An 18732-nucleotide genomic window follows, 5' to 3' on the forward strand; every position below is an offset into this window, starting at 1 on the left:
TCCCTTCCCTGGTTCCTTGGCAAATATTCACCTGGATTTTAAAGACTTAGTACAAAAACACGATAAATATTTCATTTATACTGATTACATGTTGAAATGATAATATTTGTTGAGTTATGATGTAATATGTTGAGTTAAATTATTTGATTAAAGTTAATTTCACCTGTTCTTTTTTTTACACTTTTTATGTGGCTACAAGAAAATTTAAACTTACATATGTGGCTCACAACTTTATTTCTACTGAACAGCTCTATTCTAGAAGAATAAAAACATAGGATGATATTTCCTATCTTGGTGCAATGATCCAAGAATATTTATCATGTGACACCCCACCCCCCACCCTCCACGCCCCAGAAAGGCACACAAGAGATACTTCATAGTTTCTTTCCCTTCCTGCATTACTAAGTGGCCACTATAGAGACGGTTGTTCTGGGACCCTTGGTCTTCTGCGAATGTGGACAGGGTGTCATATGACAGCTGCAGAGCCTCTTTTTCAGCCCCCTTGAGGATTCCTTAGCTTTTGGGTCCTACTACTACTTGAAAGGTAGTTGTTGTAATCCTCCCCCTCCACCTCAAAAAAATCCCAAAACAACCCAGGGCTGATGAAATACATGTTACTAACTGCCATGGACCCTAGTCGTTTTTGCTTTTCTTTCTTTTAGCAGAAGAAAGTCACGTGAAATACTTTGAAGTCTGATGTACATCTTCATTGGATTCAAAGAGAAGAGGAACCATGGGGTTAATGATAAGGTCTTTTCTACTTATTAGATTCATAAAATCAGGAAAAGTTTTGGGAATTGACTAGTCCCACTTGGATGCCCCCTTCCTCAGGAAGTGAGGTTCTGAGAGGTTAAGGGTCTTGCCTAGGGTAACAAAACCAGCCAAGGTAGATGGGGTCTGGAACCCGGTGTTAGCCACACCACACTGCCCGATTTTTTTCTGAGATGCTCCCTTCCCAGTTCCTTCCTCCCAAAGCCTCTCCTGCCCCCACCTCCTCCAATTTGGTACTTCATCTTCTGCTGCCTTTTTTCTCTGACTGTCTTCCCTTTAATATGTCAGAGAAAGATTTCGAATAGACACTAACGAATGAAGCCAGGGAGACTTTCTTGGCCTTAGCAGAGGTTCAAATGAGAAGACAACGTATGTGTGTTTGGAGGAGCATGGATTTGGCCTCACAGGCTCAGGGCTTGAGGCCTGGCCATGTGGCCTTGGAAAAACCTGTTTCCTCATCTTTAATTAACCTCACTGGGTTGTTGTGAGGAGTAAATGAGACCATGTTTCTGAAAGGACTTTGTGATCTGTGAAGCACCATACCCATGGTAGTTATTAGCATTCATTAGAGGCTAGGAGATGTTGTCGGCTGTGGAAGCAGGATGAATTAGCAGGGTGACGTGGTTGCCAAAGAAAGCTAATGTCGTATCCAGGGCGAAGATGTGGCTCTGCACGTGCCCATCCATTTCTGGGGCACTGTGCTGCATTCAGCTCTGGGAATTGCATTTTAGGAGAGACCTTGGCAAACTGTTGTTCTTCCACAGAAAGTCGCAAGAATAGGTTAAGGTCTGAGAGTCATGATATATAAGGGATGATTTAAGGTTTTGTAGGATGCCTGGAGGAAAAAGAAAAATAATCCAGACTTAGGAGGAGGTGGCTGTTTCCAAATATCTAAAAGGTGTCCTGTAGGAGAGAGGGCTGATTTATTTTGTGTTGCTAGGGGCCAAGCCAGGGCCCAAGGATGGGAGTTAATGGCAGGCAGATTTGGGTGCTATGGGAGCCTATCTAAGGCTCAGAGAACTGGTCCCACATGGGCTCCCTGGGAGGGTAGTGAGTGGGCGGCCCCTCAACGGAAGTGTTCAAGCAGGTGGCTTTGCACGGGACAGGGGCTGTACTGGGGAGTGTTACTCTGGTTGAGGGGTCAGGCCAAGTGCTCTCTGTGATCCCTCAAATTCAGAGACCAAGGTTATCTCCTTCTGATCTCTCTCATCTTTCTTTCTGATCTACTTCATGGCCATTTTGCTGCCTTTGACTTTCTGCTCCCTCTGTGAACAGCTTTAGGGCTTTAGATTCAGAAACATTTCTGCAATGATTGATAGTCTGGTTTAATGGAAAGTAGGAGGGAAGAACATTTAAAAACAAAGGCAGTTTTGTTAGTTTTAAGGACACACAGTGACCTGTTAAGTGGGGGAAGGAGCAGGAACACGGTCATGCATTTTAGAAAGTCTTGTAAATGCTACAGCAAATGGCTTGTTTTTTGCTATTGTTTAAAAGGCAAACACAGGACCGGCTGAGTGGCACGTTGGTTAAGAGCTGGCATGGGATGCCAGCTCTGAGCAGCAGGGTTCCGGTTTGGATCCCACATGAGGGCCAGTGACACTGCCCTCTACAGCTAAGATGGTGAACAATAACTCGACCTGGAGCTGGGCTGCTGTGAGTCACCCACGAAGGCATAGGCTGCAGCCCCTGCTGCAGTGGGCTGCCATAAGCTATTGTGAGTGGCTGGCAGCCAGCGTGAGTGGCCAGCAGCCAGTGTGAGCTGCCAAGAGCCACCTTGAGTGGCCGTCCAGAGGCCAGCGAGCGACTGCTTCACCTGGGAAGAGCACAATGATAATACCAACATGGGCTAGTGAAGCAACGTCCTCCACAACTAGACTGAAGAACAAAAGGACAGCAACTTGTCTGTTTCCCTTTCCCTGATTCCTCAGCGCTGTTCCCCTCCTCCAATTCCCCAATAAATAAAATATTTATAAATAAATAAATAATAGGCAAACACAACAGCTAAAGGCCTTTGTTCTCGAATGGACCATCATCCTCCTTGTTGATGCAATTCTTTTGTTAGCTACAGTTTCAAGAAAATTCTCACTAAAAGAGTTCTATATCATAAACTACTTCCTGGATTTATAATTTAAGTGTTTTTGCTGGTTTGGTTACATCAAATTTGATATAGGAGGTATTTACTTGATTTCTTGACTCTAAAAAAGCCTTTTTCTTGAGGGAAATATTTTTCACGTATAGTTAGTGTTGCAGCTGGGAGGGTGACAAGATAGCCGAATCTCCCTGTGGAGTGGGCAGCTGAGCTATTTCCAGTATTTTGGCCTGCCCCCGAGTAGCAATTATGCATCTGTCTCACAGTGCCCCACCTTAAACATCCCCACCATCATTTCAAAAACCTCCACCTAGACTGAGGCACAAAATAGAACTCCGCAGATCCAGGTGGAAGGGGGAGGGAATGGGAAGGAGTGAGTAACATCTGGGTTAGGTTTCCTGAAGCCAGAGCCCAGCCCTGAGGATGGCAGCAGAGATGTGGAGAAGACTGGGGGTTCGGGGCTTTTGGAACCTTGTTGGTCAATTGAGGCAGGAAGAGCTGGAGAGACAACAGCAATGGCTCTTCAAACCCCAGGGACTGGCCTGACAGGCTAGGCTGGGCAAGGAGGTGGGGGCTGAGAAGGCAGCAGCAGCTGCAAGCAGCTGTGAAACATCCATGGCCTCATCCTCTGGGGCTGTTGTGTTGAGCCCACACCTCCTTGCCTAGCCCCACCCAGGTGTGACCTTGAACCCTTGGCTCAGGACAGCCTCAGCCTGGAGACCAGATAATGGACTTGTTCCTGGGGTCTAAATTCTGAGAGAGGGGCCAGCCAACTCTGATGTGAAGCCCATGGCTTTGCGTCCCATCTGCTCTTTCATTCCAGACCTGCTCCCCTTCAGGTCTCTTCTGTCTCAGAGAGCTCTGCTACAGGATCCAGTTTCCGAGCTGGTCTAAAGCCCTGGCTTGTCTCCGTCCTCCAGAGTGCCTGCCCTCCAGCAGCACGGGGTGCAGTGGTTCTCAGACTTTCCTGAGCACGAGGATCTATCTGCAGTCCAGATGATAAAACATTAGATTTCAGGGTCCCACTTTCAGAGATCATGATTCAGGAGGTCTGAGTAGAGCCCAGGCATCTGGAACTCAGGTATTTCTGATGTAAGCAGTCCACACTTGTAGAAAAAGTAGTTTAGAGGAGAGAACACGAATATTGGGGTATGAGAGAGACAAAACTGAGTTACTTATTTGTTACTTATTGAGCAAGTCAACTACCATCTGAGTCTTTGTTTCCTCACCTATAAAATGCTAACCACTTCAGAGGGGAGATGTCATATAATATATAATTTTTTTGACTTCCTCTCGCCCTCCTTCAATACCAGTAGCAACAGAGAGTTTCAGTTCTTCCCCATCATGGCATATGAGTGGAGCCTCCCTGGCAACTGCAGGGAGGCAACTGCAGAAAGACTACAGAATAGTGTAGAGGAGCACGCATGTCTCCAGTGCTCTGTGGCTGCTCAGACAATCCGGATTTCTCAAGCAATGGCATGAAAAGAAAGGTCGGGGGTCAGCCATCTGCTGTCATTTTTATTTGCAGTAAACCACAGTCAGGACATACATATACACAATACATTACAGAACAAGTCCACGGCACTCTATGCAGGCAGACAGGCAGGCTCGAGCAGGCAACCACCGTTACAGAACAACGGATCTATGGGTGGAGGTGGGCGAGCAGGGAGGGAAGGGTCTGGACCCTGGCACTGTGCTAACTAGTTACTGCCTCAGTCTCGGCTGGTGGAGCCTGCATTTATGGGCCGCAGTTGAGGTGTGCTAGGACCTGTAGCTTCGCCTTATGCTCAGGGTCACCCCCCAAAACCGAGGTTAGGTTAAGTTCCCTAAGCGGAAGCAGTGCTTTTCCACTAGAGGGATCAAATTCTCTCCTAACACACTGGCAATTAGAAAGGGTAAAATAGGTTTGATACACAGAAGAGAAAATGCTTACACTTCAGGGATGGAGCGTGTATGTCCGTATATGCATGTGTGTGAGTGTGTGTATAGGTGGAGGGCTTATCAAAGAGTTTCCTTGTAGTGTCTTTTTTTCCTGTTGCCCCCCCCCCAAATCAGCTGCTTTCTGAGCATGATCAACCCTTAAGAGGGAAGGAAGGTAGATTTTCTGCTGAGGGGCTGGCAGTAGCCTTCCTGGGTTACAGGGCTGGGGCAAGACCCACCAGAATGAGGACCCTGCCCTCTCTCCAATGGCCGCAGCATTTACCCCAGGTGAAAGCAAGATCGTTAAAGCAGGAAGGTCTTTAGAGCCCCCTGTTTGATAAATGGAGAAAGAGAGGTCCCAGAAGGCGAAAGGACATATCCAAGGCCACGTGGCAGAGACAGGACTGTAGCCCACTCCCCGTGTTGCTCTTGCTTCCCAGGCAGAGTTTCATCCTCCAAACCATCACGGGGCATGGAATGGCTCCCTTCCTCAGCCGCCTCTATGGAACATTTACCAGACTTTTCCAAGATAGAGGGGTCTTACTTGTTTTCTGCAGAGAGATAAAAACATCTATCAGAACTCCCTTAGCTGGTGGCCTCTTGGAATTATGATTACTTGCTAACAATAACAACTTCTCTGAGAGATTATACCGAGCTTTGAGGATGATGGTACAGAGAGGCGCAAAAGGTTCTTCTCATTCTATGGAAGAGGGCAGCTGTGCTGTAAGCTGGGTCAGCAACTTGCTGTAGGATCCTCTTCCCTTCAGTTTGGTCTCCTGCCTCTTGCCATCTGGAGTAAAAAGAAAGAAAGAAAATGCGGCATGCTTTGAAATCTGCCTTCTTGTCAGGTGACCTAGTCACTAGACACATTGCCTCTCTCAAGACTGGAAGCTACTATGGCAGGTTTGTGCAGATCAAAAGAAACATCCGGAGTATCAGGCACTGTCCAACTATAGACCTGGTTGCCCCCTACCCAGGGGCCATGGAAAATGGCTTTGGAGAGGAGTTTTGTATAAGGTGACAGGAACCAATGCTGAATGACCACAATTTGTTATTCAACTACCATCAGCAGAGTACAGGCATTATGCTATGCTGGCTACCTCCTCTGCGTGCAAGGTGGGACTTGAAATCTAAAGAAGGGCCTTTCCAACAAGAGGGGTCGATGATTCCAGAACTCCCTGCTCAATGGACTTTTCCTGTTAATTGAGCGAGTCTACCAGAAATTTTTACTCCAGTAGGAGTTCTTTTTTTGTTTGTTTGTTTGTTTTGCTTTTGTTGATTTTACAAAAGCCAAACCTTCTTAACTGCTATGGCCTCTAGTCTCTTCTTTGTTCCAGAGTCTGTTGTTTTTACACTGAAACTAACATCCTTATGATCTGGGATGCTCAACTATGTGATTTTGGGTTAAACTTCCCAACAGTTCTATACCCATAAAGGTGCTTTATGCCTGAGATGTGACTCAAAAGGTAAAGAGAAAAGGCAGAGTAGTATTGAACAGAGGTTTAAGTTAAGATATTAAGGACAATTTCTTGAGAAGTTGTGAGACACTTGAATGCAATCTGAAATTGGGCACTGGACAATGTCCTCTGATCTTTCCTGGGACTTTTAAGTACAGACTTGCCTGGAGATAACAAAGTAGGCAGATGTCCCCTTAAGAGTCGTCTGATCCTCTGCGTTTATGTATGAACACTCTAAAAATAGAATCATGGAGAGAAAGTTGAGAAACATCATGAAAATAAAAGAAAGAAGAAAAAGTGAAAGAAGCAGACACTGGAGGTGGGTGGAGGTTAAGAAAAGCAGAATGTGATGGGTAAAGGAGAAAAAGTAAGAGGCCAGCATTGAAACATGTTAGGTTAGGGGGCAGTGCCTGGCGAGCAGACATTGTTTAATAACAAAATATTTATTGATGAATAAATGAATGATTGCATTAATCATCCTCTCCAGCCCCATTTTACATGTAGGAAAACTGAGCTATAATATGACTTGCCCAAGTCGCCATTGCTAATTGGTGTCAGGGTAGGAAGTTGAATTGGGCCCTTCAAGAGAAGCAGTGCAATGTGAGCAGAGGGCGAATAGCACATTTACCAGCCTGATGCTGTGTACACAGCAAGTGCCCTTTCGATGTGGTCTGTGATACTCAGGAAGGAGACTGAGAATGGGCTCAGGCTGAGACCCCAGTCTTCTCTGGCACTGCCTTGAAGCTGTCCAGGCCTGGCCTCACTGAGGCAGCAAGAAAGGAGCATCACTGCAAAGGGCCTCATGGGGCCTCCCACTCCCTTTCCTTTCCTCAATGGCCAGAGAAGAACCAAATCCTGACCTAAAATCTTCCCTACTCCTTTCGGGAGCCATGTAAAACATCCACTGAGTGTGGAGGTTGGGCTCATGGCCTTCCATTGCTTCCTCTGTCTCCTCACTTCTCTTTGAGTTTCCTGAGTGCAGTTCCCAAAAGTTTTCTTTCTGCCCTCAAGAAGATGGAGTCTGTAAATGGATGGGAGTTCTCAACAAGTCAATTGGAGACAAGATCAATTTCCTGCAGATGACCTGCCTGTGAGAACATTGGACAGGTTTCCATAAATGTCATTTGATTTTCCTTTGGGGGAAGATGGGAATTCCCATCCATTTCATCTCTCTCTGCCCTAGACCCTGTTCACAAACGTCTCAGAAGGGATATTTGACCTGGAGTCCTCTGAGACATCAAGGAGGCTTCTGTCCTCAGATCCCATTGTATTTCTCTCATTGCTCCAAAGCCTCATCATGAAAAAGAGCAGAGAAAAGGGGCAAAGTCACCATGAACGGGGCGCAGCACATGCAAGTGAACTTTGTCATTTGAATACTTATTTCCCCCATTAGGGAACTGTGCCAGTTTTAATCACTGGAATACAGGAGGGAACACTGTTCTTCCTCCTCCCTGCTACAAACGACTAACGCACTGTAGTACAAATAGGCCTCCCTGTTCCGAGGAGATAGAGAAGAGAAAAATCACATTGTCTAGACAAGGCAACAAGAGTGTGCAGAGCCCCGGCTGCCCTCCGACTCCCAGGAAGGCCTGCCAAGAGCTCTTACATAAGCTTTAGTGAGCTCATGTGTTTTAACGCCCATCAGCGGATCCTGGGCTTCGGGGCAAGGGGTTAGGCTGGAGGAGGGAGCTCAGAAGAGTTTGTGTTCTTCCAAAGAGGGGGTGCTCTGGGGAGAAAACATGTTTTACTCTCGGGATGAAGAAAACAATTTTCATTTCCATGTTAGTGAAGGTAGACTTTCATTCCTCATGGCAGCAATGTCAGGAAAGGAGAAGGTGATGCTTGGTCTTATGAGTGCCATGGTGTGGGGGAAGAGATTGTGGGTGGAGGTATTTAATGAGTCAAAGGTATGCAGATGTGCACTGGGGGTATGCTTAAGAAAGCCTTTCCTCCTTAAGTGTGGGAAGCCGGATGGGTGTTCAGCTGGGTCTGCCAGCCTGAGGCTGGGAATCAGGCCTTGGTTCAGGATCAGGTCTTGATTTCCAGTTGTTGCCATCACCTAGGCTCTTCTAGAATAGGAAACTCATTTCATTTATTGACTGAGACCGGCTGAATATTCTGAAACCTGCTGTCACTCATTTTACCTGCTTCCCTTTTGTTTAGCAGAATCACTGAGTGAGCAGACATTTGCCAGCAAACTATCCAGCCACCTTGCCGACTATCTTGTCTAGGACATCTGCAGTCAGTCTGCCCTGACCTCAGGAGCTAAGCACAGAGCAAATGTAATAATACCATCACTTCCCTTACACTTTGTCTATTGAAAATAATATCTCACCCTGCATAAGAGAGCCAACGCTTCTCAACCAGGCTTTCCAGACGTTCTCTTGGGGGTTGACACACTTCCAGTTCAGTTATGCCCCACAGGAGGGGGAGGATCTCTCTGTACATCTCAGCAGCTTACTCCTCCCCCAGTCTAGCTTCATATTCTTCACATACGGGGGCAATAATAATAATGGCTTTTTATGTGATTAAATAAATCTGCTGATATGATGTTTTACTAGTTGACCTGTCCAAAATAATACTGTGCCCAGTCTTTCTGTAACTACTAATGCTTTCAACAATTTTTACCTCAAAAATAATAGCATGCATTGTTCAGTTAAATTTCTAACTCCTCCAAGTGCTTTGCATGTTTTTTCTGACATCATTAGTGCTTATAACACTTCCCAATTTAGTGTCTTTTGAGAATTTAGTTAATGTGCTGTTTACTTTCCTCTTTCCAGATGAATCAGGAACATTTTGAATACAGCTAAAACCTTCCTTGGGTTCCACCCAAAACTTTCTCCTATAAATGATAGCGTGATATCCTGATTAACTGTGATTTGTGACAACTAGACTCGGTCAGTTGAGAAATGACTGAGTTCATGAGGGCAACACTCTGAAATCTTCCTCCAGCAACATGGACACATACAAACTTTAACTCTTGAGAAAAAATTTCCCCATACTTGATGGATGTGTAATATTTTGATGTGAGATGTCATGCCATTAATAATTCATGTTAAAATATTTTGGTGAAAAAAAAGATGAAACAAATATGGCAAAATGATAACAATTGTTGAATCTAAGTGACAGGTCTATGGGTTCTTATTATACTCATGGCTCTACTTTTCTGTATGTTTGAAAAATTTCATAATAAAAAGAAATTATTCCCAGATGTTCTAATTCCAGGAAGTATATTTAACAGGGGAGTGGGGGGTGGGGAGCTTCAGGAAGCTGACAGGGAGGGAATGGGAGGTGGAAATTGCTTAATCCTCTTAGGTTTATTATCATTACCTTAATGCCTGGTGGTAGCAGAGTATGATGATAGCATACCCCAAACAGCAATTCAGTGACATCCTCTATTATTAACACCCTCCATACACATGGTTTTCTAAGTTAAAAGATCTAGTTCTCAATTCTTTTACCTCAAGAATGTTGGGGAGAAAGGAAATATTCACCAGGAAATTTTTTTCTTTTCTTGAAGATCATGCCATTTTCTGGTAACCAATTGGTACCAGTTTTCTTTTTAAAAAAAATTAAAAAGACAAGAAACGTAAGTTCATTAATTATTTTTAAAGTACTGTTGTTCAGTTTCTCAACAGAAAAAGCAGATTATGTGGACTCTTTTGGATTGCCACTTATATTGTGGGGTTTATAATGTCCTTTCCTTTTGTACCGTCTCAGGTAAAAAGAAATTACTGTTTTATTATCCCTCACCTTGCAATTCTTGGTAAGATTCTATTTTAAAAAGGATTTTTTTGGAAAGGAAAAAGTTCAGTTTTGTGCATTCTTCTAGAAGTTGTCTTTTTACCCTAAATTGTGATTCACCCAACAGATTTTTAAAAGGACATTTCGAATCTCCATTCCACCTGTAGATATCAGTTACTAAATCTGATGTTTGAGTACCTGACCTCATTCCACTTGTTCCTGATCTTTAATATGGTTTCTGTGTATCTTTTAATATGACCTTTACTATTATGTGAATACTCTGATCTGGTTGAGTTCTTCGCCAGGTGTTCATTGTTGGCTGTCTGTTCTCTGAGTAGTGTCCTAGGCTATGGCCAACGTGGGGCCTTGGAGAGAGGATCTAAGAAGAAGGGAGGCAGGGAAGGTGTATGCGGACCTTCTGCGGCCCAGATCTGCTGCTTCTCCTCAGTGTGCCTCTGTGCTCAGACATACGAATGCTCTTTCCCACTCCGGCTCTGTGGAAGAGGGAAGAGAGAGATTGGATTTTCAGTTTGAGAAGGAAGTCAGTTGTGCACAGGGGATTGATTGGTTTGGGGGCAGTAAATCCCTGTCACCATGCTTGAAGCTCAGAGGAATCAGTGATGACGCTGCAGGCATGAACATGGGCTTTGAAGGCAGATATGGGTACATTTGAATCCTGGATGTGCTGCCACAAGAGCTGCTCTGTTTCTCAGTTTCCTCATTTGTCAAATGTGGAACCTTATAGCACCAACTTCAGAAGGTTCTTGTGAAGTTTAAAAGTGATCATAAAAGTAATAGGCCATGGCCTGGACAATAAATGATCGTTGTTATTTAATAACAATTTCATCAATGCCTGAACATTTCCATTTTACCATTAACTCAACGTTAAGCTCTTGTTTTAAAAATAAGATTCCTCAGTCCTTTCTTTCATTTTTGGACTGTAGTGTTCATGCTCATCTCTCCTACCCAAATAAATCTGCTAAAAAAAAAAATCAGTTCTCTATCTCTTTTCATCTCAAGATAATCTGTATCTTATTATGCTGATCACTTGCTGTGTTGTAACTCCACTTCTGTGCTGCCTTTTTATTCTTCGTCAATTCTGACCTGATCTCTACAAAGTAGAATGCAAATATTTCTGTCTTTCTGTCCAAGTTGAATTTCATATTTTCTGAATCATGAAGCTGCCCTCCATGTGACCTACAAAGCCCTTTGATGATCCATATTTAGCTGTATCCATCACTCAACAGATGTCTGGGTAGTTAAAGGCCCCCATGAGCTCCCTCTACATCCTGTGGTTTCAAGTTCCTGAGTTGTTAGTTAAAAAGCTTTCATCCATACTAACCCCCCACCCCACCCCTTCCCCTATCCATTCCAGGGTAAAAGGGCAGATACCCACTTTAGCTATTCATTCATTTAACAAATATTTACTCATTAGGTACTATATACTTGATGTTGGCTTAGATGTTATGCTGTTTGCTTCCAAATTGCATTTTCCTAATTTGACCCATTTAGAGTAGTCCTCCATGTTTTCTGATTACTTCTCTAGAATCTACATTGAGCATCCAATTAAATGGTCTTTTCTATTTGCAGTGTTTCCTGACCCCTGAGAGACTTGGAGGCTTAGTTGCAAACTCTGAGACCTTGCTATAATGCACCTGCCATTGCATCCACAGATTTCAGGATAACATAGGTTCACTGTGGGCTCCCTCGAAGGGAGTTTAGTTAGCAGGTGAGGCTGCAGAGCTCTGCTTGCCATCCTGCACTGTGGATATAAAGAATTAACTGGTAGCAAAGGTGGAATGCTCAGAAAGTGAAGCGGCTAATTTCCAAAAACCCTTGGTTTTCTGTATCCCTGGTTTCCTACAGAGATGTCCATGAAGAAAAATTCCTCTCTGCTTTTTGAGCTCTCTGGTTCTTCCCATTAGATAGCATCTCTTGGCATCTAAAAGGCAGCCTGCCATTCTGTTCTCCTGTGGAACACAGATGGCCCAGCCCACGCCTATCACTAATGAGGATCACATGCAAAGCCTTCTTACTGGAGGCTCTCTTCCACAACCCTAGCCCTCCTTCCCTGAGTGGGCCAGTCACTGTTGACCATGGCATTTAAGTCTGAGAAGGCTGCTTGCTGCTCTCCCACTCACAGAATTGAATAGAAAATCTATTAGGTAGGCCTTGGGAAATGAGTCCCATTCAGCTAGAATTTGAAACATTGATGATTAAGGGATGGCTGCCAATTTGATTGCAAGGGCGAAGTTTTGGGTTCCAGCTGTCCACAGAGGCTGTTGAGTTTAAATGTGAGCAAGCACTGGAAGTTCTTCAGTAGAAACATAATTAGATGGCACTATAGAGGTTGACCAGATAGGAGATCAACTTGTCAATGCTGTGTCATCTTACCCAGGCAGATAGTAGGGTTGGAAATAGTTATATAAGAGTGTTAAAGACCCTGAAATATGGTAGAAAAGCATAAATTTTGATGTGAGACAGACCCATTTAAGACCTAGCTCTGCCATTGCTATCTTGTCTGGCCTTGGACAAGGTACTTCACTTTTCTATGCTCTAATTCCTTTATCTATGAAATAAGTACCATGCCTATATCATGGGCTACTCTGAGGATTAAATGGGATAGCACATGAAAAGGGCTTTACATAGTTCCTTGCATCCAGTAAGCAATAAATGGGAATTCCCTTTCCTATCTTCCTTTCTTATTTTCTCTCTGTAGTAGAAAACTGGATGATGCAACTCCAATATGGTGGAACATCAAGGTAAGCTAAAAACAATGGGCCCATGTGAAATTCTATGCAATTCTGCTCTTTCGTTGTATCTAAAACTCGATTCATATTTGAGAACTGTGCTCTTTAGACTGATTCTGTTCTCTGGAGCTACACAGCCCTGGCAGCCATCATGCTTTGCCCTTACTTTTTCCCCACTCAGGGGACAAAGAGTCCAGATCCTTGATTCTTGCTTGAAGACATGTAGAACAATGGGATCATGAGAACAACAAAAGCAGTTAAACAATCATATAGAAGAAACAAGAGCGAGTGTATTAAGAATGGAGACTCCTTATCTTAGAAAAGCACTTTTTGGAATATTATCGCAGAGGATGGTTACTCCACTGAGAACAAAAATAAGAAATGGTGGGCTTAAGACAGTTTCTAATCTATAGATGTTGACAGACAAAGGCCTCTATGGTTCTTCACTGTGAGTTCTTAGAGTTAAGCCTCTCTGTGCATCTTCCAGAAGGGGATCTATTACTTGACTGCAGAACCCTCTTTTCATGAAGTATTTTATGGATACTAGTATTCTGTGAAACACATTTGAGGAAATTATGGTTTCAGGTATACTGTCTGAAATAAGTTCCTGATTGATTTTTGTTGCATCCTCGGACTGGTGGCCGAGGAACACTATGAAGCTCCCTTCCTCGGAGAGTTGGTGGCCTCTTCCTCCCTCCATTTCTCTCCTCACTCTTCTCTTCCTTTAATATTAACATTAGGCACCCACCTGCCTGGGAGCATTGAGGAGCACGTCTGTGACCTAGGGAATCTGGGAGTCTACGTCCTTTTCATCCTCATGATTCTATTTTTATGGATCCCAATTGTGGTAGTGTTCCACAGAAGGTACAGCCTAGCTGGGACAGGAGGTAACTGAGGGTTTTAGCCAGCAGGAGAGGGGGCTAGAGACGGGAAAAGTTGATGTAATTATTTTTGGCAGGAGCTGGAACCAAAGCAGCAGGAGAGAGTAAGTTTTAAGACTCTCTGGCAAAGTAACTTCCTAATCTGTCACTGAGTGTGTGTAAAAAAAGTGATTAGTGGGCCTCTATATTTATCATGATTACTCACAAATATGTAATTTACATAATATATACAGTACATTAAGTACTATGTCACCTTATATAATGTGCATATGTATAATGTATATGCATGTTATGTAATGCCAGTCTGGAGGCTCTTCCAGGTTCTGCCAAGTATTTCCTAATTTATTTGGCAATTTTAACATATCTTTTCCATCTGTGGAAAGAACTCTCTTGAGAGAAGCTGGTCTCTGACCTGAAATATAATCATCCTACTAAGTCTATCTCCCTTCTTAACTCACTGGAAGAAATCCACAAAGACAAAGCCGTAATGAGGCACAACTCCTACCTGGCCTACTGGTCCAGGGACAACACAATGTGTCAAAGAGTTCCTGGTGTTTTTTTATTTCTTTTTATTGCTAGTGGGGTAGAAGCGTGGGGGGGGCAGGTGAGAACATGTCTGTGGCATGGCCAGAATCAGAATAATATTAGGAATGAGGACTGTATTCTCCCTGGACTGTCTGTGTGATTTTGAGAAGTTACTAAACCTCTGTAAGCCTTGTTTTCCTCATTATTAAGATTGGCATGATAAGACCTTCTCTGCCAACCTCAGAGGTTGCTGTGAGGACCACTCTGATGAGGTACTCTACAGTAAGGAACCACAGTCACAGTAGTTGAGGGATGAGTTGCGAGGTCAGATTAAATGACCCTAGGCTTACTGAGGTTACCAAAATGGAAGTACAATTCCACCGAAGTTTGTTATACTCTGTGGCTCTAAGGAAGACTTGGGACAGTCTCCCAAGCAACATTCCAAGTCTAATTCACTAGAGGAGAGCAGGCAGGAGACCAGTCTCTGACTCGAGAATCTCTGAGAATCAGTTTCACCTGTTGATAGCGCCATGTCTCAACAGCCTCAATCTTGGGGGATCAGGGCTGAAACACATGCACACACTCCTGTAAATGTCTTAGAATCATTGACCCCAACCTGAACCTACGTTTGTTTCAGAATCAAGTGGTTTCCAAGATAGTACCTGTTGTCATTCTGGAGCTTGTTGGTCCCATCACCAAGGATCCAATCATTCAGGATATACTTCGGGTGGCCTGGCTTTCTGCTTGCCCAGTGTTCTGCATGGTTAGGTTGAGCAGGATGGCCACAGATGTCTGTCCTAGATGGTCCTAGATGATTGCTCCCTTCAGAAAGGATCAACATGTACACACAATCTTAATTTTCCCTTCCTTGTGCAAAGCTCTTGACCTAGTGCAAGGAGGTTAAAGGAAGCTCAGTGGAGTGATGTCAAGTGGGTCCAGGTTTCCTCTTGAGAAATCTCAGAGGGGATGGAGGCCTGAGGGAGCCAAGGTGCCAAGGAGAATGTTTCTATCTGTGAAGCTCTACAGAGACTTGCCCTCAGGAAAGGAGGGTAATGCCAGCACCAGCTGAGTGAGGCCCACTGGGCTCTGCCGAGACCACTCTGTGTACTGGTTGGCAGTACCTTGCAGGAGGTGCCTCAGTCCTCCTGTGACTCTCCACTGAGGTTATCCCTGTAGTCAGGGGTGTTTCCAGACTGAGAAACTATGATGACCATGATGAGGTGGCATGTGGAGAGTTTATTATGATGATCTGTCCAGTGCCTTCAACCCCAGACTGACCTCTCACCAGTTCAGGCCAGAGAGAATCTCTGGGGAGCATTCTGAGGTCTCAGGTTCTTCATGTGGGCTTGTCCCATCCACACACATGCTACACATTCAGTCTTCCCTGGCAACCTGGAGCCAAATGGAACCATTTCTCAGTGACTAGAATGACCCTACTTCCGAGATGTGCCGGTTATTTTTTCTATTAAAATCTTCTTAATGGCACCTATTCCCAAACCAGCATTATCCGAAATACCATGGACAAGTCTCTTCACTTTTCTGAGACTCAGTTTCCTTATCTGACAAATGGGAGAGTAAATCCTGCCCAGCATATCTTTTTTTGTGGTTGTTTTGAGGATCTAGAACAGGAACTCTTGGTCTCTCTATGTAAAGAAGCTACTTTCATTTCCCTTCAATCTCTCAGTTACCATGGGGCAATGCGTCTTGACAATGAAATGGCGGAATGGAGGAGCAGGAACCTTCTTTTTCTTTCCCACTTTCTGTTTCTATATTACATATGCTTTTTTTTTTCCAAGCAGGAAAAGTCCATCAGTAAATAAATATTTATATTTATAAATATATATGCTACATATATGTACACACATGTAAGGCCATCTGCAGGGCCTTCAGGTCATATTCTGGGAGGGCTAGGTGCAAAGAGGCCGGAGGGAACCCCCTAATGGTTTGTCTTCTGGTCTCTTCAGCAAACAGCCCTTTCCTCCGGTCTTCTCTGCCTTCAGGAATAGTCTGCCACCAGGGCTTGGAACTCAAACAGGAAACACTCTTTGGCTTGAAAAAGAAAGAAGCTGGGGGTGTTTTTTTTTCTTCCCTTTTTACACAATATTATGACACCAATTTGAAAAATAAACCCCAGTTTCTCTGCTTTCCCTCCCAGGTGTTCACAGAAATAAGAAAATAAATACCACATCTAAGGTGTGCTGTGCAGGCAGCTCTGGGGGCTCTTGGAGCCGTCTCTAAACAAACACACAGACACCAGGAGAAGTCTTCGGGAAAATAACAAGTGCCCACTGACAGCGCAGAGACCAAGAATGGAAACACAGCTTTCCACAGCCTTTCTGCCTCCTCAGCAGGTTCAGGGAGAAGTTGTCGCTCGAAGGACAACCCAGAAACCAGCGTGCACTTGCCGAGCTCTGCCAAGGGTTATGCTCTGAGAGTCGGAGGCCATTTGTCTCTTTACAGAGGGACCTTTGTGTAAGTTCTTTGGAATGGGAGCTCTTTTCCTTGGCCACATCCGATCGCGCCATAGGCAGGAAACCTGCATCCCGCTCCTTGCAAGCGTCCATAAGGAAACTTGCAGGGTTGGTGGGCAGGAAGGGGGGTTTCTCTTTCAGTCTCAGAAAGTCCCACTCAAGGCCTTCTGGGAATGTGGAGGTTGCTGCATGAGCCAGCCATATCCCGGTGGGTCCTTACTCCATTCAAAATGTTCTATTGGCACTGGCTCTATGGGGGTGTGTCCACCGTTGAAATAAAATGTATGGCAGGGTGAAGGTTTCCTCCTGAAGGGTGGCTTTACTTCCACTGGTTAGAGAAGAGTGTGTGTGTGTATTTGTGTGTGTGTGTATGTGTGTGTGTGTGTGTGTGTGTGTGTGTGTGTGCGTGCGCGCGCACGTGTGTGGCAGTTTCTTGTTTTCTTGGTTTAACTGGCATTTGGCACACCGTTTAGTCTTTTGAACGGCTCTTCCTCCTCAGTGAAAAGAAGCTGCTCTTCTGGGGAGGCCCCATCATCATGGGCACTTGGTTCTTGTGAACAATTTTAATCTAAAAGCAAAGAGGTAGAAATGAATTAGTGGCAGGCACATCCCAGTAGCCTATGGGTGAGTGAGTCACAGAATGAGGAAGGCCAGCTTCGGGTTGGAAGGAACCCCATGTACAAGGACGACTGTCCTTGAACAGCTTCAGAACTGGCAACTGGACCCTGACTGGGCCTGGAGTTTGGCACTGCTGGAAGTGAGGGGCGGAAACACTGGGGAGAGACAGGTGTGAGCTTCCCACGTGGTGATCAAGTCGCACCTGTCTCGTGTCCTTTGCTATTCATAGACTCTCAGAATGTCACTGCCAGAGAAGACCTTAGGGACCATCTCATTAACCCCCTGTGCAGGATACAGATCTAAGGTCACACAGAAAGGGGCAGAAACAGCGAGGGCCCAGTTCTTCCGATGCCTAGCCTCCATTGTTTCTGGCCATTCCCGCTTAGGCAGTGCTGAGATGTCAACCAGTAGCTCAAAGTTGACCTTCTGTCTGGCCTCTGACCCAAGCAACATCATCTGGAGAGTTTTCAAGTGAGTCTCTTAGGTCTTTCCTCTTTTCTTCGCCTTCTAGGAAAGACCCAAAGACCCAACTTTCCTTTAAGAGCATGGTGTTTTTTTAAAATTTTAGGTTTTAGGAGTATTTTCTCCTGTAAACTTCAAGTCCATTCCAAGTAGAAGACACTGGTGAATTCTCATTTTTGTCCTTCTTCCCAACCTTATCTCAGGTCATGGCATCAAAATGCTCGATCCCTAGTTTAATGTGGCCTGGTGACACCACCATATTAATAATCTGCATTTTCAGTTCATTAACAACATTTATCAAGTTTGAAACGTGTTCAGAGTAGGAAGATAATGTGGGAACAAGAGGCACTTAGGATTCAAAGACCAGGGTTTGGGTCCCAGAACGTCTACTTCTTTGCTGTGAGCCTTTGGACAAATTCCTTAACCTGGAAAACCAGGGCTGGCAGAACTGTAATATGAGGATAACATTTGTCCTATTTTTCTCACAAAGTTGTTGTGAAGGTCAAATGGTAGACTGTCAATGAAAGCGCATTGTAAAGTGTAAAATGGAATGTAACAGTTAGTTAAACAATTATCTTACATTGGAGGAAAAGGAGAAAGATGTATGTCAAAAGCAACAGAATCTACTAACTCATTCTCATGGTTTTAATCACATTATTGGAAATGATAGTGTGACCACAGAGAACAACAGAGGAACTCTTGGAGAGACCCATCAACAAGTTTGAATTAATGTAGGCTAAACCAAGTGGTGTCAAAAAGAAGTTAGATAAGGATGAGAAGAGTCTGAATGAAGCAATTGAGGAAGAATTTTAAGTTTGAAAGAAAGGGAAAGAAATGTGTTGTTGAAAAGAAAAAGGGGAGGCATTGAGTAGAGGGGCTATGTATGAACTGGTTGAGTGGGGGGCAAAGGATGAGAAATGAGATCGGGAATACAGATGGGGCAGTTGGTGTAGGGCTTTAAAAGATTTCATGTGAGGTAATGGGGAACCACGATGTATTTTTAAGCTGGAGAATAACATGATGAAAAAAGACTTTGACGGAAGT

General features: G+C 44.3%; 1 protein-coding gene across 5 annotated transcripts in view; it reads right to left on the reverse strand.

Moving 5' to 3' along the window:
* Positions 1-4365: 4365 nt before the first annotated feature.
* Positions 4366-18732, reverse strand: part of DGKG (diacylglycerol kinase gamma) — a 219974-nt gene continuing 205607 nt past the window's right edge. For 2 of the 5 annotated variants that reach the window (XM_019669018.1, XM_019669074.1), the window contains 3 exons: positions 14800-17176; positions 5432-5570; positions 4366-5331 (listed from right to left, as the gene is read on the reverse strand). In XM_019669018.1, the coding sequence (XP_019524563.1) occupies positions 17078-17176 (99 nt within the window). In that variant the 3' untranslated portion in view covers positions 4366-5331; positions 5432-5570; positions 14800-17077. Of the gene's footprint in view, positions 5352-5431; positions 5571-8572; positions 8724-10396; positions 10476-14799; positions 17177-18732 lie in introns of all 5 variants that reach the window. The other 3 variants (XM_019669037.1, XM_019669027.1, XM_019669047.1) reach the window with 3 other exon arrangements.

Source organism: Hipposideros armiger, unplaced genomic scaffold (assembly GCF_001890085.2).
Source record: "Hipposideros armiger isolate ML-2016 unplaced genomic scaffold, ASM189008v1 scaffold_14, whole genome shotgun sequence".
NCBI lineage: Eukaryota > Metazoa > Chordata > Mammalia > Chiroptera > Hipposideridae > Hipposideros > Hipposideros armiger.